Source organism: Hypomesus nipponensis, chromosome 15 (assembly GCF_054491055.1).
Source record: "Hypomesus nipponensis isolate SF chromosome 15, ASM5449105v1, whole genome shotgun sequence".
NCBI classification, from domain to species: domain Eukaryota; kingdom Metazoa; phylum Chordata; class Actinopteri; order Osmeriformes; family Osmeridae; genus Hypomesus; species Hypomesus nipponensis.
In genome coordinates this window covers 10,652,219-10,668,766 of record NC_140375.1, presented here as the reverse complement: position 1 = coordinate 10,668,766, position 16,548 = coordinate 10,652,219, and the positions used below count along the sequence as shown (strand labels likewise).

Below are 16,548 nucleotides of genomic sequence, written 5' to 3'. Positions count from 1 at the left end.
TCATTTATGAATCAAGTTATTTTAGCTAGCTGTAGTATTGCCATTCTGCCTATTTAGCCTTTATGGTTGTAATGTCAACTAGGGATGTTTTGGTTAGATACTGCAATTAGCCAGTGGCTTGAATCACAAAAAGTTGGGAAACAAATAAAATAAAATATGAACCCTTGCAGTCAATATGTGGATTCCATAATTCACTGTCACCTTCTCTTATGGTACAAGGTGTGGTTGTAGGGTACATGAATTTGGGTTCGACCAAAAAGTTCTGGAAAAAAAAGTATTTTGTTATATTGTTATACATTTTTTGTTATAGTTTTTTGTTACATTTTCCTTACAAGGTATGCCACACTGTTATGTTGAGTAAAATAAATAAATAGGCTATTCAATGACGGTGCCATTTTGTTTATACCTTGGTCAATTTAACATTAAGGTATAATTGGTCTTTTAAGGTGCGGTTGACCTTGTGATTGCATGTTAATTAAGCAATAACATTGTTGTGGTTGTTCTTATAGTCTGACGTGTGTATTCATCTTGGGGATTATGCATGTTTGAGGTACTGTGGGGGTTTGGGACTCATGCCAGCACAAATTGGATTAAGTCTCTCAATGTTATGGAATTGCTTTATTATCATGGGGTGCTCTGCATAATGTGATTACTCAGTGATGCCCCTTGTCTGGCTATGTATTACCCACTAGCCTGTTCATGAGTCCATTAACAGTCTGTTATGGGTTGGTGTTGTGCATGGCTCCATCTTGATATTTGGTAATGTACATGACACAGTGATGGTAGATACCAAATTAATGAAGAACATTGTCCCTGTTGCTTTGGACAAATAAACTCTGTTTATCTGTTTATCTGTAGTGCAATGGAAGTCTTTTAGTGTATTTTTGAGAAACAGCCATTGAGTGAGTGATGGCTACTGTCTGCTACCTGTCTGCGCAGACTTAATAAACCCATGTCGGACTGTCCCTCCTGTCGTCCTCGCTCACTGCAACCAGGCAGTTTGGACAGGGCATATTTCACATTCTTTGTTCTCCCATTTGACCCAGGTCAATCCAATTCTTCTCGTTCTGCTGGCTTTCATTTTCTTCGTTGCCCCAACTGCCATGTCAATTCCCCCGAGGAAAACCAGGCTGCACAAGGCAGTCGGATTCCTTCACTCACAGGTCAAGCCCAGGATCTGTCAACCGCACCACAAAGCAGTGCATCCTGATAGCCCAGACTCAGAACTTGCCAGATCTTTCATTCCCTAAAAACATAACCCTAACACTTTTTCACTTCCTCCGAGATGTAAAAGTGCCAAGTACTGAATAGCTACTCATACTGTATGTGTATCTTCAGCTGGGGACGGGCTAACTGATTCCATCTAGTGTGTGGTGAAAGAGACGAAGGGATATCTTTTAAGTGGTTTCACATGAGTGTTAACCCAGCGGAGAGACATGGAGCTATATCTATCAGAATGTGTGGCCCATATGATGGAAATCTTTGTGTGGGGGAGAGGTGTGCTCCTGTCACTAAGCTAAGCAACTTTAATCCCCATTATCTTGAGGTGAGAAAACAGACGGTTTATCACAACACATGGTACCGTTTGTTCTTATCACTTGTTGTCACTGATGTGCGTTCTGATACCATAAATATCTCTGTCGAAACGTTGGTTATTTGTCTTGGCGGACTGATTTCCTCAAATGCTGTACAGTATACAGCACGTCTACTTAGAACAGGGAATGGCTGTGTGTCAACACATACATATATTTATACATGTACAGACGTCCTCTAATATTGGCTTCTGATCGTCGTGCCCACCCAGCCCACCGCAAGTGTGTCTCCATTGCTGAACCAGTTCTCTCTCCCTTTCTCTGTTCTCTCTTTCTTTGCCTCTCTCACCCCCAGATTATGAACGTGAGTCTGTCCGAGGGTGACAGAGTGACATTTGAGGACCTGGGAGGAAGGGAGCCTGTCATGTTGGCCAACGAGTCCATCCTGATGAAGGGTCTGGTGGTACGGAGTCACAGCAACCAGATCTCCCTCCGTTTCCACAGCGCACGGCAGGACACCGCCGGGTCCCTCCTGCTACGCTACCAAGGTGTGTTCCAGAAAATGCATTCGTAATACGGCAACGATCACACGAATGCCATGTGGTTAGGCCTGCAACCAACAAGCAATGTCACAATACCTGCACTGCAAACAGATAAGCAGAACTGCTAGAATTGTGACAAGTCCAAAACCGAAACAGGGGTGTCAAGGGTGTTACAGTTTGGAGAAGGTGGAGATGAATGTCAGTTGAGTTTAGCTTAGACCATGCATAGGATACAAACACTACCAACACCAACAGTGGACCAGCTACCTTGATTGCTGGCGAGTCTTACTCCCTGCCTGTCACTAAAGGCAGATGGAAGAAACATAAATGACTTCTGTCCTCTGTGCGCCAATTCCATCTGCACATTGGCCCAACTCCTCCTCCACACCTGTTTTCTCTTGTCAACATAACGTGTTCATGTCAGCCTGAAAATGACAACGGTTGTCAATTGGCCGTGTAATTAGATGGGCAAAGTGCTGTGATAATCTGTTTCTAATTGTATTCAACCAGATATTTCAAAAGGAGAATTAATAGTCTTGGAAAGGTTATGAGCCTATTCCAACATTACTGTAATAACATGATTTTGTTTATTTTTTCTTAACCCAGATCTTTTTTGTCTTTAAGAACTAATGACGCGTGGTGTTATTGTAGTGCAAAGAGAACTTGTTGAATGCCATGCAAAATGTTTATGTTCCTGGTTTGTTCTCCATAGCCATAATGTCTACATATTTCTCCCTTCTCTTCATCTCTCCCCCAGGGAAGTGTGTGGGTGGCATATGCCACCTGTTGCAGAAAATGTGAGAGGTCCTCTATTAAAGAACATAGTCATGATACATACTGTAGTGTATTTGACAGAGTATGGCAACATATTGCCTGTAATAACTTCCTGTTTCTAAGCACAACCATTGATGGCTTCACCTCGCTCATGCAGAGGATAAATTAAGAGCATACGCAGTCTTGTGAGATAATGATGATTGCTATTAACCATGTCTGTTTGCCATGTGCCACTATGCAGCAATGCACCACAGTGTGCTGTAAAGTTTGGTAGTTTCAATTACATTTTCTGCAAATCATGTTTGTCATCATGCAAACCCTCTTTGAAGCCTGCTCAGAACATTCATGATGATCATGATTTAATCATGGATTGACATAACCTGTAGCAGCTAACTGAGATTAGATGCTGTGAGTTTGATTATAGCAGAAAACCTCCATCATAGACAGAAGTAATTGTAATCAGACTCCATGCAGGGAGAGAATCCCACAAGGCTCCTTTCCACTAAGGAGGAGCAGATTGACCCATCCACCAAATTGGACTGAACACCTTGAAACCAATGAAATGCTGACAAATACCAGATCCTGGCTAGACTTCTGTCTTTGTCAGACTGATTAGGAAATGACAAGTTAAGGACATTCTTGGATTACAACTTCTATATTTCCCTTTTTTTAACATTATCCCCCACTTTCCCTTTACTTATTTCCCGCTTTATTTATGTGTTCTCTTTCCACATCTCCCTTTCTCTCACCTCCCCCATCCTATGCCTGTACACTCTTCATGTCTTTCAAGTCAAACACAATATTATTACTCCACTGGGGTAAATGTGGTTTCAGATTATGTCTTTGTTATCTATATTCTCTTCCTTTTTCTCCTTGTCTCTTTCTGTCTAACTCTCTCCTTGTCACTTTCTCTCTTTCACTGTGTGATAGTGTCAATCTATGTAAACTCCTGCTCTGCCACTGAACAACTACTTCAAGCAATTTATATTTGTTCTCAGTACTGTTATTTTTGCAAGTCTATTTCTGGCGTATATATTTATTTGCAAAGAGACACAGTGATTAGAGTAGCTTGTCCTGCAGTTCTGGAAGCTGAAACATGCAGATGCTTTCAACTCATGGTTTAAACTTAAGTCAGAATTTATTACGGGCAAGGTTGTCTTTACCAGCAACCCTGGAAGAAAGAACTTTGAGGTGATAGAACTTTCTTAAAGCGCTTACTTTAACACATTTTTAAGATTTAAGTTGACAATTAAGAGCTTGTTCCAAAACCTCCTTTTGGCAGCTGTTCATTAGAAAATGCTTCAAACAAAAATAGCTCCTCTTACATTTCTGTTCTGCTTCACTTGAAAGCAGAACACTGGGATGTGATGTTCCACAGTGTTCTAAATTTCTCACCCTTGTGGTCTAAGTGAGTGAATGAATGTGTGACTGAGTGAGAGTGAGCAGAAACAAAAGGAGTGAGCGAGCGAGAGAGTGGGAGAGAGAAAGCCATTTGACGAAAAACAAGAATTAAGTCAAAACAATCATCCATCCCCATGAGTCTGTCACCCCCAGCAAGGTTTCAGTCTTGACAGTCACATCTGTGTGTGTCACCACCCCGTCTCAAAGCCCCACAGGCAGTCTCCAGCGCTGGGGAGCCAAGCTGCTGTCTCTGTCACACTTCAGTTTAATAGTAGGTACTTGTTTCCCCCGACTGAGACGGCAGTGCTTGTCCAGTGAGGGTCTGAATCAATGACAGAGTGAGGAACTATCCAAGACCTTTGTCAACACATGTAGGTGCATGCACGTACACATTAACACACACACACACAAGCTCGACATCTGTGTGTCATTGCCCTTTTGCCCTTGTGGATTGATCGGAAGGAATATAAAGCATCACCTCTCTCCCTTCCTCTCTCTGTCTCGAACGTCCGTCTTGCCCTGCCGTTTGTCAACTACCAGATGATGCTCTTTGTCTCTCTGCGTTTCCCGTCAGTAAATACATCTCAATTAATCCACGGATGAAATATGCTGGAGGGCATAGTCCATTGGAAAAGCAGTCGTAACTTGGCTCGATTTTAAAACCAGACCAATGTAAAAAAGAAAAGTGCTCTAGGATATTGGTATCAGTGTTAATAGTAGTAATGGGTTTTGCATGTCAGTGAAGGGCAATGTGAATTTCATACCAGGTTTCTGCAAGATGGTGGTCTCACCATAATCCTTATTGGATGAAAATCACTCAAATGTGAGAAATTGATTTCAAACTTGGATGTGTTTAATGACCTTTAAGACTCCTCTTCCAGTAATAGTGACCATCTCTACTATAGAAAAGTCATTACAGTTAAATGATTCTCCTTAAGCTAATTAGAGGAGACAGAATAGATTATTTACTCATTTAAATTACCACCATATTACACTTTAATAGGAAATATATTGCTTAAATTGCAGCAGCTGCAAACTGGATTAAGTAAGTAAGCGTGTCAGAAAAGAACAAGACATGGACCGCACCCTTCTCAGCCACGAGAAATGCTGATTGTCTATGAACTACAGGAAAAGGAATACATTGTGATCAGCAGGAGCTACAAGTCCAATTTTGTGAGTTTGATGAAAATCACTGGGTTTTTAAGCAACTCATTATATTTTGCTGGAATTGACCATGTGTTAGATTATACTGTGAATTAGAAGATTAAAGGTGACACAACACGTGATGAAACCACGGCTCGTGATGAAACCAGGGCTAGCCAAATTGTTACCTTTGTGTTTTGCCACTTTGTATAGCTGTTAAAATAGAAGGTGTTGATGTTATTTCCATGGAAACAAGGGTTTTTGCATCTCAGGAGAATGTATACAGCCTTGTTTGTGTTTATTGTTCAGTGCAATATGAGCCTCATCCAATCCTTACTTTAACTGTCTCCCATCATTAAATGTATGATGCTACATCAAAACAGCAGGAATACCCCCCAAAAGTCATATGACAAATGATATTTCTTACAATGTGACTTGATGTGTGATCGGTTGTGATACAGCTGAAACATTATCAACCTTTTGGGTAATGTTTTATGGAAGTGCCAACCAAACAACACATATGGATGATCAATGCTTTGTGTTTTGAAACATCATTATTTATATAGGTTTTTAGAGGCATTACTGCTTTTAAAAAATTATTGACAGACAGAGTAATTATGGAGATAACTGAAAACGTGGGAGAGAGAGAGAATTATATGTGGTGAAGGGCCTGGGCTGGATTTGAACCGAGGCCGCCGCAGACTAAATGGGGCGTGCATCAGTATCAATATCATCTATTTTAAAATGTTTAGCACCTAAACTAACATGGGGGCCAACAATAGGCTAGCATAATCAATCCTCACTGGTTGAAACCTGTTAAGTAGACATGAAGTAGGTGGTATGAGTGTGCCCTTGAGCAAGCAGTGAGTGCAAGTGGAAAGCCTGCATCCCAACCTGCAAATTCTTAAGCTTGACACTATCGCAGTGTGAAATCCAATCTTGTGACTAAAAGAGATTTTTCCATATGCCAGTGTCCTCTCTGAGTGAACTTGTCAGAGATCGTTATTCTCAATGAACTCTGATGAGCCAAGCACAAATGAATCCCCTCTGTGCTTTATAATTAATGTCAGGGCATGAAGGAGGATGTATCTTTCAACTGGTCATGTAAAATACAGGAGACTTAATAGACCATTCGTCTCTGTTAGCGGGTAACCTCAAGAGCGAGATGACGCCGAGCCAAGCACGTCACGTGTCACTTCCCTTTCTCACAGCCACATAAGCCGTCTTTCATCTTGCATGTCTGGTTACAGCAGGACAATGACAATCCACCAAAATGTGGGATTTGCTAGGTCAAGTATTGTTTTGTCTCTTGCGCTCAGCTAGTTTGTGAATAGCATAAGCAAATAAGTCCTAGCATCACTAAAGCTCTTTATAAATGACAGCAATGTGTCACTTCCAACCTGGCATGTTCCTCATGTTTTTAAGCGGGACACAAAAACCTTTTTGTTAATGTATTTACTTTACTATATACAATTTCAAAGTGTTGTGCAATTTGGGAAACTCTAGAATACAAAGTAAAAAAAACAAATAAATTCTTGCCGTAGTTTCCGCCATTTTGCCATTGAGGGATGACGGCCAAAGTCTAAATAAGATTAAGGCCTAAATTACTGGGTTTGTGATCAGTTAACCAAGAAGAAGCTGGACAGTCTCTGTGATAGGCGTCCTCAATGGGTATTTTCCTCGTCATTACAACAAGTCAACGGTACCCAAGAGTGCCACACATAATTTTCAATAAATTATTTTGGTGCTCTTAAAGTCCTAAAGACATTTCAAAACCATTTCTTGATGGCCAGGACGTCTGCTAATCTCTCTGACGCCAGCTGCTGCTACAAGGTTATAGCCCCAGTGAAACCATCTCCATTAGTTGAGCCCTCAGCACACATTGCAGCATGACACCAAGGAGTGTGGAGTGAGGAGACAGAGCTGGAAGTGCCAGTGATTTAGTATAAGCGGGTCTTATGTCTCTCTATAAGGCTGGCGTCCAGTGTCCCCTCTGTATTAGTCTAATAGAACCAAGAATGACAGGGTGATAATGCTGTAACAACACCCCGACGTCTTCGCCCCCAAGCCCCGCTGCGCTGATACGCATCCGCAATAAAGCATAAATAAAATGGATGGCCGGGGGAGTGTCTGAGCCTTACTCATTGGCTCATTGACTCTGAAAGAGGAGCGCTATGGAAAGATTAGAAAGCAGTCAGCAGGCCCTGTCGCTCTTTCTCTCAATTTCACTGTAGTGCTCTGCTTCCTGCCTTTACTTGCTGTTGTTCTTCCGGGGGGATAATTCACCCCCAGCAGGCTCTCCTTAAGAATGACAGGTCCCTCTCTCCTGCTCCCCCATTCTCCTTCTTCCTCCACCACTTCCCCTCTGAATAGCTGTCTCTAGCTCTACCACCTAGTCAGCAGGGCTCCTAGGATTACAGGGCTTTTCTCACTCACGTAGATGTCCCAAACAAAATGTGATGAAAGAAGATGGCGCTCAAGCAACCTTGAGCTTGGGAAAGGCGATGTCAAAATGTTACTTATTATTTATTATTTTTATTCTGTTAGGAAAAGGTTCAAGATACTGAAAACCAAGTGTAACCAAGTAACACATTACAGATTTGTGCTCATTTTGGTGTATTTTACATGCAGGTTATTGTGGTTGGGTGTAGGGTTTGATGTTCTTGGAGAAATGCCATTAACTACTGTCTGCCTGACCTTAGGAGCCAGGCACTTTATTGCACTGCCTGGATTACCTCCCTTGGGAAACACTTAGGCACCAGGACCATCATTTCAAAAATGACCTCTCGGTGACGTTGCCATCTGCAATTGTTAATGGCAACAGGGTGTTGCTGTAATAGGTGAAGGTACATGCAGACATACTCCTGTACCACATTCTGATTATCTCTCTGTTATCTGAGCAGAAATGTCCTCAACAGTAAGTGTGACAGAGCTGTGGCAGGTCAAAGGTTATGATTTATTGGCCTCTTTATGCCCTGTACATATTTTCTCACCCAAGGCGCAGCGATGTCTTCTCTACACAAAATCAATATGATGGTCCCAAAGCCGTTTTTCAAACCAGCGGTGCACAATAAAGCAGCAACAATTATAGAAAGATCAGATGAACTAACAGAAATATCTCTGCTCTGAATGGCCAAAAACACCTGGAGGATGAAGGAAGAACGATTGTTGGTTGTAATAGAGTAGATAGTTAAATGGTCACTTGTGGGCCAGCCTGGATATAATCCTTGCAGCCTTTGTTATGTAAAATGATTGCTAAATCTCTGTTGAAGTAAAGTCACAGTAGCCTACTAATGCTTCAGTATATAAGCTCTCTCTCTTTATCTCTCTCTCTCTTTGTCTCTCTCTCTCTCTTTATCTCTCTCTCTCTCTCTCTCTCTCTCTGTCTGCCCCACCCAGCCTTTGTGCTGAGCTGTACCTTCCCTCAACGTCCGGCCTATGGGGATGTGTCAGTGAGCAGCCTGCACTCAGGGGGAGAGGCCTACTTTTCCTGTCTAATAGGCTACCAGCTCCAGGGCCCCAATACCCTCACCTGTCGCAACGCTAGCACCCCCTATTGGAGCGGCAATGAACCACAGTGCCTTGGTAAGTGCGACAGCTACAACATTCCCCCTAACTATATTATAGATAACCGGAGCGAATAACCTTTTTACAGTCAAGCTGTATGGCTTAGGAAATCGTCCTGGCTTCATGAATCAGAAATATCGTAGATAAATTATCTGTGTTTCTGTGTGTCTTGAGACTTTGGGGAGGAATTAACCTATACAATGTGACCTACTCACACATGACTTGGATTTTGGTTCATTTTGAGATTCACTGTTTGATTTGGTTGGCAGTTAATCCTAAACAAACTCCCCTCCAAAGGCATTCTGGAATGGCCTCGAAGAATATAACCTTGAGAGTGTTGCCTTAACCTGCACAGTAATTCTGGGGAGAGGATTTAGATTTAGTTTCCTAATCACAGTTAGAATGCAGTTTTGCATTGTTCCCCAATGATGAATAGTAAGAAGCCAAAAGTCTACATTACAAATAATCACTAATTTTAAGCATGCAAGGGTCTCCATTCCATATTCCAAAATGACGTGTCTATATGTGTGTGGGGAGGAGGGGGAGTGCCGGATGCTGAATTGGTCTGGGCGCTTTAGAGCTCTGCGGGTGTCTGTCGGAGTCTGATTACTGAAGCATGGGCACCGTGCCACAGGGCAAAAGCACCTGCTCAGCTTTAATTAAGCTTTGTCTGCAGCCCTAACCTTTCCGTGATCTCCTGTGATACCAATACCTGAACCACTGCCAAGACCTCTGCTTTTACTCCTATTAATCCCCTGCCTCTTTCTTTCCTTCCTTCTTCCTTTCTCTGGTTCTTTCCTTCTTTCTTCATTTTTTTTGTTCAATTTTCCTTGTTCTTCTTTGGTTTTTCAACATGTTCTCTCTCTCTCCGTCAGCTGCTTGTGGTGGCATGGTCAAGAATGCCACAGTCGGCCGTATTGTGTCACCCGGTTTTCCGAGCAACTACAGCAACAACCTTACCTGCCATTGGCTGATGGAGGCCCCTGAGGGACAGCGGCTTCACGTCCACTTTGAGAAAGTGGCCCTTGCAGAGGATGATGACAGGTGAGGGGCTACAGTCCTTCATTATCGTATGAGTTGTTCACTTTAATAGAGAGTTCATGGTCATTTTTTTGAGGGCAGTAACTATCGTAGGGACTCTAAATCAAGTATAATAATGAATGAGCATGTAGCATGAAAGATGTATTTAATTCTTATGTTGCAATCTAAGCAACCTCCAACTTAATGACATTGACAGGCTTCGCTACAACTCTAAGTTCTATTGCATTTTTAACAGGGCAATAATGTGATGTTATGTAATGATAACTTGTAGTATTAATATTGAATACAATTTGATAATAGGGTAATTATCAAGAAGGTATGTCAGTGCTGAAAAGGGAAGAAAAAAAATCCACCAATAAAGATGATCCTTCAGAATAGCAAGTTTGGTTTTGATGGAGCGCTTCAGTGGCTTGTCAGACTCGTACTGTCAGTTATGTGACAGCTGGACACAAGATCCCACCCAAGGCTCGGGCGATGCTGTCACAGAGCCATTAGAAAACCATTCTTTAGTTACACTTCAGGGCATTGTCTCATCATTGGAAAGAAGAGAACATCTGTGTGTCTGTCTGAGAAAGTGGAACACACTTGGAAGAAACAGAGAGGGGGATGTCAAGAAGAGGATTGCCCTTGCCTAATTCAAAGAGAGTGGGGAAGACAGGACGAAGAAAATTGTGAATTAAAGTTATTTTCCCATGAACTTTTATCAAGTAGTTTACCACCACACACTAGCAGCAGAGCTCACTAACAGTGAGATCATTAGCTTTTACGAAAATCAGCCAGTCCTCTGTTATTATATTCCTGGTGCTTTTCTGAATTAATGGCAGAAGTCCAGATGGCTCATAGTTATTTGACTAGACAAAGTGAGCTGCGTAATAAAGCTGCAGTTTAGGACTTGCCTTGGGCTTTCAGGTTGATGATCAAAAACGGGAACAGCATCGACTCTCCAACAATGTACGACTCGTACGAGGTGGAATACCTCCCCAACGAGGGTTTGGTGAGCACGTTCAGACACCTCTTCATAGAACTCACCACGGACGCTTCCGGAACCTCCACGGGCGTCGCCATCAGATACCAAGGTTTAGAACCTCTCTATAGACCTACATATATAAGGCCACCAAATAGGGTGGCAATGGATCAAAATCTCAACCTAACCCCAATCCTCCACCTGTTCTCAGCATTTGCGGCCGGTCACTGCTACGAGCCATTTGTCAAGTATGGGAACTTCACCAGCAGTGACAGCACCTGGGCGGTGGGGACAGTGGTGGAGTTCACCTGCGAGCCTGGCTACACACTGGAGCAGGGCTCGGTCATCATCGAGTGCATGGACCCCAGCAACCCCCAATGGAATGAGACAGAGCCGGCTTGTAGAGGTGTGTGAGATAAGACTTCTCTGTTGATTTTGTTTGATTCTGTACGTCTTCTGGCTTTCTGCTGTTCTTTTTTCTAACATGTGTGCATGCATGCGTGTGTGTGTTTGTGTACTGTACGTGTTGCAGCTGTGTGCAGTGGAGAGATGACAGACTCTGCAGGGGTGGTCCTATCCCCTAACTGGCCTGAGGCTTATGACAAGGGGCAGGATTGCATCTGGGGCATCCATGTGGAGGAGGACAAGAGGATCATGCTGGACATCCAAGTGTAGGTACATCTGAGCAGGAGTGTGTATTTCAGCTAGCCTGGCTGCCAGCCCAACTTATCCCCGCCCACAAAAAAATTTGGTTGGGAAGGTGGGTCTGGAGGGGCTCGATTGCAGAAAAACTATATCTGAACAGGAGCTGTTCGGACCAATTAAATTGTCAGGGCGGGCTTTATACGATGATGGACATATGACCAACAGTAACGTAATCAACAACGTCACCAAAGAGCGCTTGGGTTGAATTTGTTTTCAACAAACAACATATTACGATGCTCTGATTGGTTGTAGGTCTATCCAATTGAGCGAAGAGGCATTTGTTTTACGAGCTCGGTTGACACACGCCCCATAGTCACAGCCCAACGGAGAGTTTTCAGACTCATAATCTGACTAGAATTATGAGTATGACAATGTCAGGCTATATTTCAGCCAGAAGACTACCAAAGCACACTGACTGATTCATCACTGACAGCATCTGAGCTACAGACAGTGCCCACTTTTTGTGCTTTTGTGTGAGTTTGATTGTGTCTTTCCAAAGCTCACTGGAGTGGTCACTGACCTACATTGAGTGCACACAAGACAGTAAAAATATATTTTTTTGTGTAGCACATAATGTTTCATAATGAACAATTGTATCACAAGTCTTTTTTTTGTATAAGCATATCTTGAAGTGATCCAAATTCTCTCTCTCCTCATGTATAGCATCTCACTCTATGTGAACCTGGATTTAGATTGTTACCTGGCTAAAACTGAAATTCAAAGGTGTTAAAAGCCATCCTCTGTGACTGGTTGAACCGCATCAATAGAAAAGGCAAAGGACAAAAGAACATTTTTTGTACTTGGATGAGACACATAAGTACGACCAGACAAAGGTTAATTACTAGCTTATGAGAAAACTAATTATTTCAGAAGGGTTCAGCTGAAGGTTGTTTTTTTCCCCAAGTCTGTTATGTCAAGCAGAGACGCAAGTGTTTTTTGTGATAGTGGTGTCAGGTAGGGCGGGAGAACAGACAATGCTGCCATGTCAGGACCTGATAGATTATTCATGCGTGCAATCATTCGTTTTCTTTAATTAAGAACCACTCATTTGCATACGGATCCTTTCTTGTTCTCCGAGCTTTTCTCTAGTATTTCTGGCTCCCGCTCTGGTTGTACTGTTAGAACTGTCATCCCTCCTTGTCTAATACACAATGCTGTCACAATAATGAATTTCCTGGTCACCGAGAGGACTGAGTGACACGTGCGTTCTGTGTGCGTGTGCATGTGCGTGACAGTGTGTGAGAGAAATTGAGCGAATGTGTACACTGTGTTCTTAATGCAGCTCGTGTTCAGCCCTAAACCTTCTTTACTATCACGGTCAAATAAGAGATTTTTTAGTCGTTGTCTACTGCTAAAAGCAGATCCCACAAGTCCTGTTGTAATCCTTCTGGACTTGTAGTCAGACCCTGGAAGCTTAGCTTCTGCCATTGCACCAGCCTGTGTTGCAAGTGTCTGCTCTACTGACATTCCCCTTTTTACCACCCAACAACACAGAGGCTCTATGTGCCTCAGGCTCATTCCTGGGGTTTTGGAACCCCTCCACTGCAGTAATGAGAACATTCTAACTCGCCCCATAATCATTCATCAGTGCCGTCTGGTACGAACACTGAGTAACACAAGTTCTAATGACGACTGATTCCTTCATTCAGCCTAGTCTAGCTTAATCTAGCAAGTGGGGCATTGTGACGAGATTGTGAACCAAAGATGGTAGTCCATGGTAGGTTTTACATATTCAATGCATTGCATTTAGAAATTGTGATTTAAAACTTATGCATGGTAGCTGGTGGTTGTCTACATTGCAGATGTATGTATTCAGTGAGTAAACTTCAGTGATTACAAATATAGAGGTTGGCCTTCTCATGACACATATACAAGTATACTGTATACGAACATAAATAGCACTGTACATTCAGACAACCATACTTTGGAAGCCCCACACGTCAATCGCAGTAAGAGTTGTTGCTGCTAGGTCCTATGTAAATCATTAGTCTTTCACAAGGAACCAAATATGTACACAATTCTAGAATAGTCCAAATTCTATATATTGTACTTTGCAAGTCAAAATGGATGAAAAATGTGTAATGAGTAATTGTGAATTGTGGCAGATTCAAACAGTGGCTTTTGCTTGTGGGGTCCCTGCTAGTATTATTCATCAATGCATTTAATAGTAGTTATACTCCTTATTTTATTATTAGATTTGCCTTCTTGGGCTGCCATGAAATTTAGTTGCAGAGGTCTTTACAATACCACTGTTAGATACCAAAACAAGGCTTAATAAAGTAAATGTATTCCACACACTCACTGATTCCTGGTACCGCTTTGGCCATGGACCTGAACTTGTCTTATCCTCATTTTGAATGGGCCGAAAACCAAACCTCTCATATTCTAGTTTGAGGCATATGTTCCTTAAGAACCTGCTTCATTGTGCTTTCATTGGTATGAGATGTGATGACAGTGTTCTAGCAAGAACAGATGCACTTCTCTGATCTTCCTTGTTTGATAAAGACATTTTGAACTTCCTCCAAAGATCTGTTCATTTACAGATCAGTTCCTCTGATGCTGGCACAGCACAGCATAGCAATATTTTGCTGTATTCTGAGCACAAACGCAAGACTTTTCTTTATCTCTTACTCTTTGGGAAGAGAAAATGCCATTGCAGATCAAGAGCCGTTAAGAATAATGCTTTGTGAAGGCACAGGGAGCCAGCTGAGCCTGTGGGCCAAGTCAAGCTGAGCCTGTTTTTCAGATTAAACTAAATTGAATTAGTGTCAGCAATTGGAAAGCATGATTGATTTTCCTGCGCACACACAAGGCGAGGCTATGCAAAGGCTTGTTTAATTTAACACATATGACCTATCCAACAACAGCCAACAACATTTCTCTCTCTGGCTTGCCATTAAACCAGGTGTGAGGTTTTTGTTGATCAGATCTTTTTTTTTTCTACACCTGAGTAGACGTAAAGTATTGCAGGTGTAAACGTGTTTACTCTTCTTAGGGAAGTAACCGCATGAGTATCCACACCAGTGACCTGTGAGAGTATTTATTCTCGTTAACTCTCCTTCTCATTCCAAAAGATCAGAATATCTATGCACTTAATAGTTTGTTTTACTTCACAGCCGGGAAACCTGGAGATGGGGGTTAGTTGCTCTGTTTTGTCCCTATTGGAATTATAAATAATAATTGCCGTAAACATACATGATAATAAATATTGTCAGTTTCTGAATTGATTTCCTTATATTCTATCTGGATTTCAGCTGTCTCCAAAGTGATTTATAGTCCCATTTCTTGCCTTTTAATGAGTTTTATCAGGCACCACTTGTGATTAATTAGAGACAGGAAAGAGGTTTCATGTCTCTTCATTCTGGCTGAGTCATTTCCTTTACGCTATAAATTCTCCCTGTGCTAAAGCAGAGATCTCTGTCCCAGGTGACATCTGATTGTTAAAGATAGTAGTTTCAATTTCAGATGGAAATAAATAGATACAATTGAGTAAAAGAGTATTCATTGCAATGCTTTCAATTAACACTGTTTGTTGACACTCTTTCCTGTGGTTCTGACACAGCTTGTGGAGTCGAGCACTGACTCCACACAAAGAAAGGAGAATTTCACTTTTTGATGAAGTAGTGCCATAAGTCCTAACACTCCCACTCTCAACAGTTAAGCCACTTAAAAGCCAATAGAGTTGTGGAGGCTTCATGACAAAATGATCGACAAAACAGAATGTGCCAACATTTGGAAAAACCCACAGTGACTGAGGCTTTGTGGAGATGGCTGCACAATGGAGTGACAGACAGGCTTTTAAAGAACTGTGTAGAGAATATAAGCATTTCCTGTAGTAGTACATAGGCAGGGGAGAGAAGGTCTTGTGTTCCACAGAAAATGGAACTGAACAGTCTTCATGAACTTGTTCATTCTTGATTATGGAGGGGCAGGATTTGAATTTCATAAATTTCCAAACGGAACTGAATGTGTTGAATAATTACAAAACACAAGGGAAAACAATGGGGTTCAAATATACATACATAATTTATTAATAATGGATTTGCTTGTTATCTTGTTTCAGACTCAACGTTGGCAAGAACGACTTGCTGACATTCTATGACGGAGATGACCTGACAGCAAAAGTGCTGGGCCAGTACGGTGGCACTCGGCCCCGCTTCAAACTCTACACCTCCATGGGTGACGTGACCATCCAGTTCCAGTCTGACCCTGCCACCAACATATACGGCTACAACAATGGCTTTGTGGTGCACTTCTTTGGTAAGGACAGAAAGGAGAGAGTGAGGCAAAGAGAGGGAGAATAAGGGAAGTGTGACTGAAGAAGAATAGAGTATAAGGAGGCATTAGTATGAATGCAGGGAGAGGAGGAGTGGGACTGCTTGAGCATAAAGAGGCTTTCGGAGGTCTGAGAAACCATTTCATCAGCACAGTAACATGCCAGAGCCAAACCATAAAGCAGCGATCAGATAAGCCGTAACGAATTCCATGCAGACAGAGGACAAGAAGGGCGGCAGCATGCAGATGACTAGGAAGGAGAACAAAATAACTAAATTTGTAGTTTCTTCACACCCCTCGGTGAAGGAAGGAAAACAAGACCTGGCCAACTGATCCAGGTGTCTCAGATATTACCTGTTGGGATGCCCAAACACAATTACTGTGTGTGTTTGTCTACATTAGCCTCGTTTTGCAGCAAGCCCTGGCCTTGGTTGCTTCTGCCATCGGAAGAGCATGGCACCCGCCCAGCTCCCTGGCAGGAAGCCATCTCAACAGCACTTGTCAATCAGAGAAATCCCCACAAATATTGAAACACTGCAGTTTATTTCAGAAACCAAGCCTGGCAATTTATTTTAAATGCATATAGTGTACATTTATGTTGTTT

The 16,548-nt window shown here is 42.2% G+C and overlaps 1 protein-coding gene across 1 annotated transcript in view; it reads left to right on the top strand.

The window, feature by feature from the left end:
* The window catches only part of LOC146257467 (seizure protein 6-like), a 32,562-nt gene that overhangs the window by 10,836 nt on the left and 5,178 nt on the right, over positions 1 to 16,548 (top strand). The window contains exons 4-10 of the mRNA XM_084674741.1: positions 1,888 to 2,080; positions 8,792 to 8,977; positions 9,835 to 10,003; positions 10,910 to 11,076; positions 11,176 to 11,370; positions 11,497 to 11,635; positions 15,733 to 15,929. Coding sequence (XP_084530867.1) covers positions 1,888 to 2,080; positions 8,792 to 8,977; positions 9,835 to 10,003; positions 10,910 to 11,076; positions 11,176 to 11,370; positions 11,497 to 11,635; positions 15,733 to 15,929 — 1,246 coding nt within the window. The remainder of the gene's footprint in view (positions 1 to 1,887; positions 2,081 to 8,791; positions 8,978 to 9,834; positions 10,004 to 10,909; positions 11,077 to 11,175; positions 11,371 to 11,496; positions 11,636 to 15,732; positions 15,930 to 16,548) is intronic.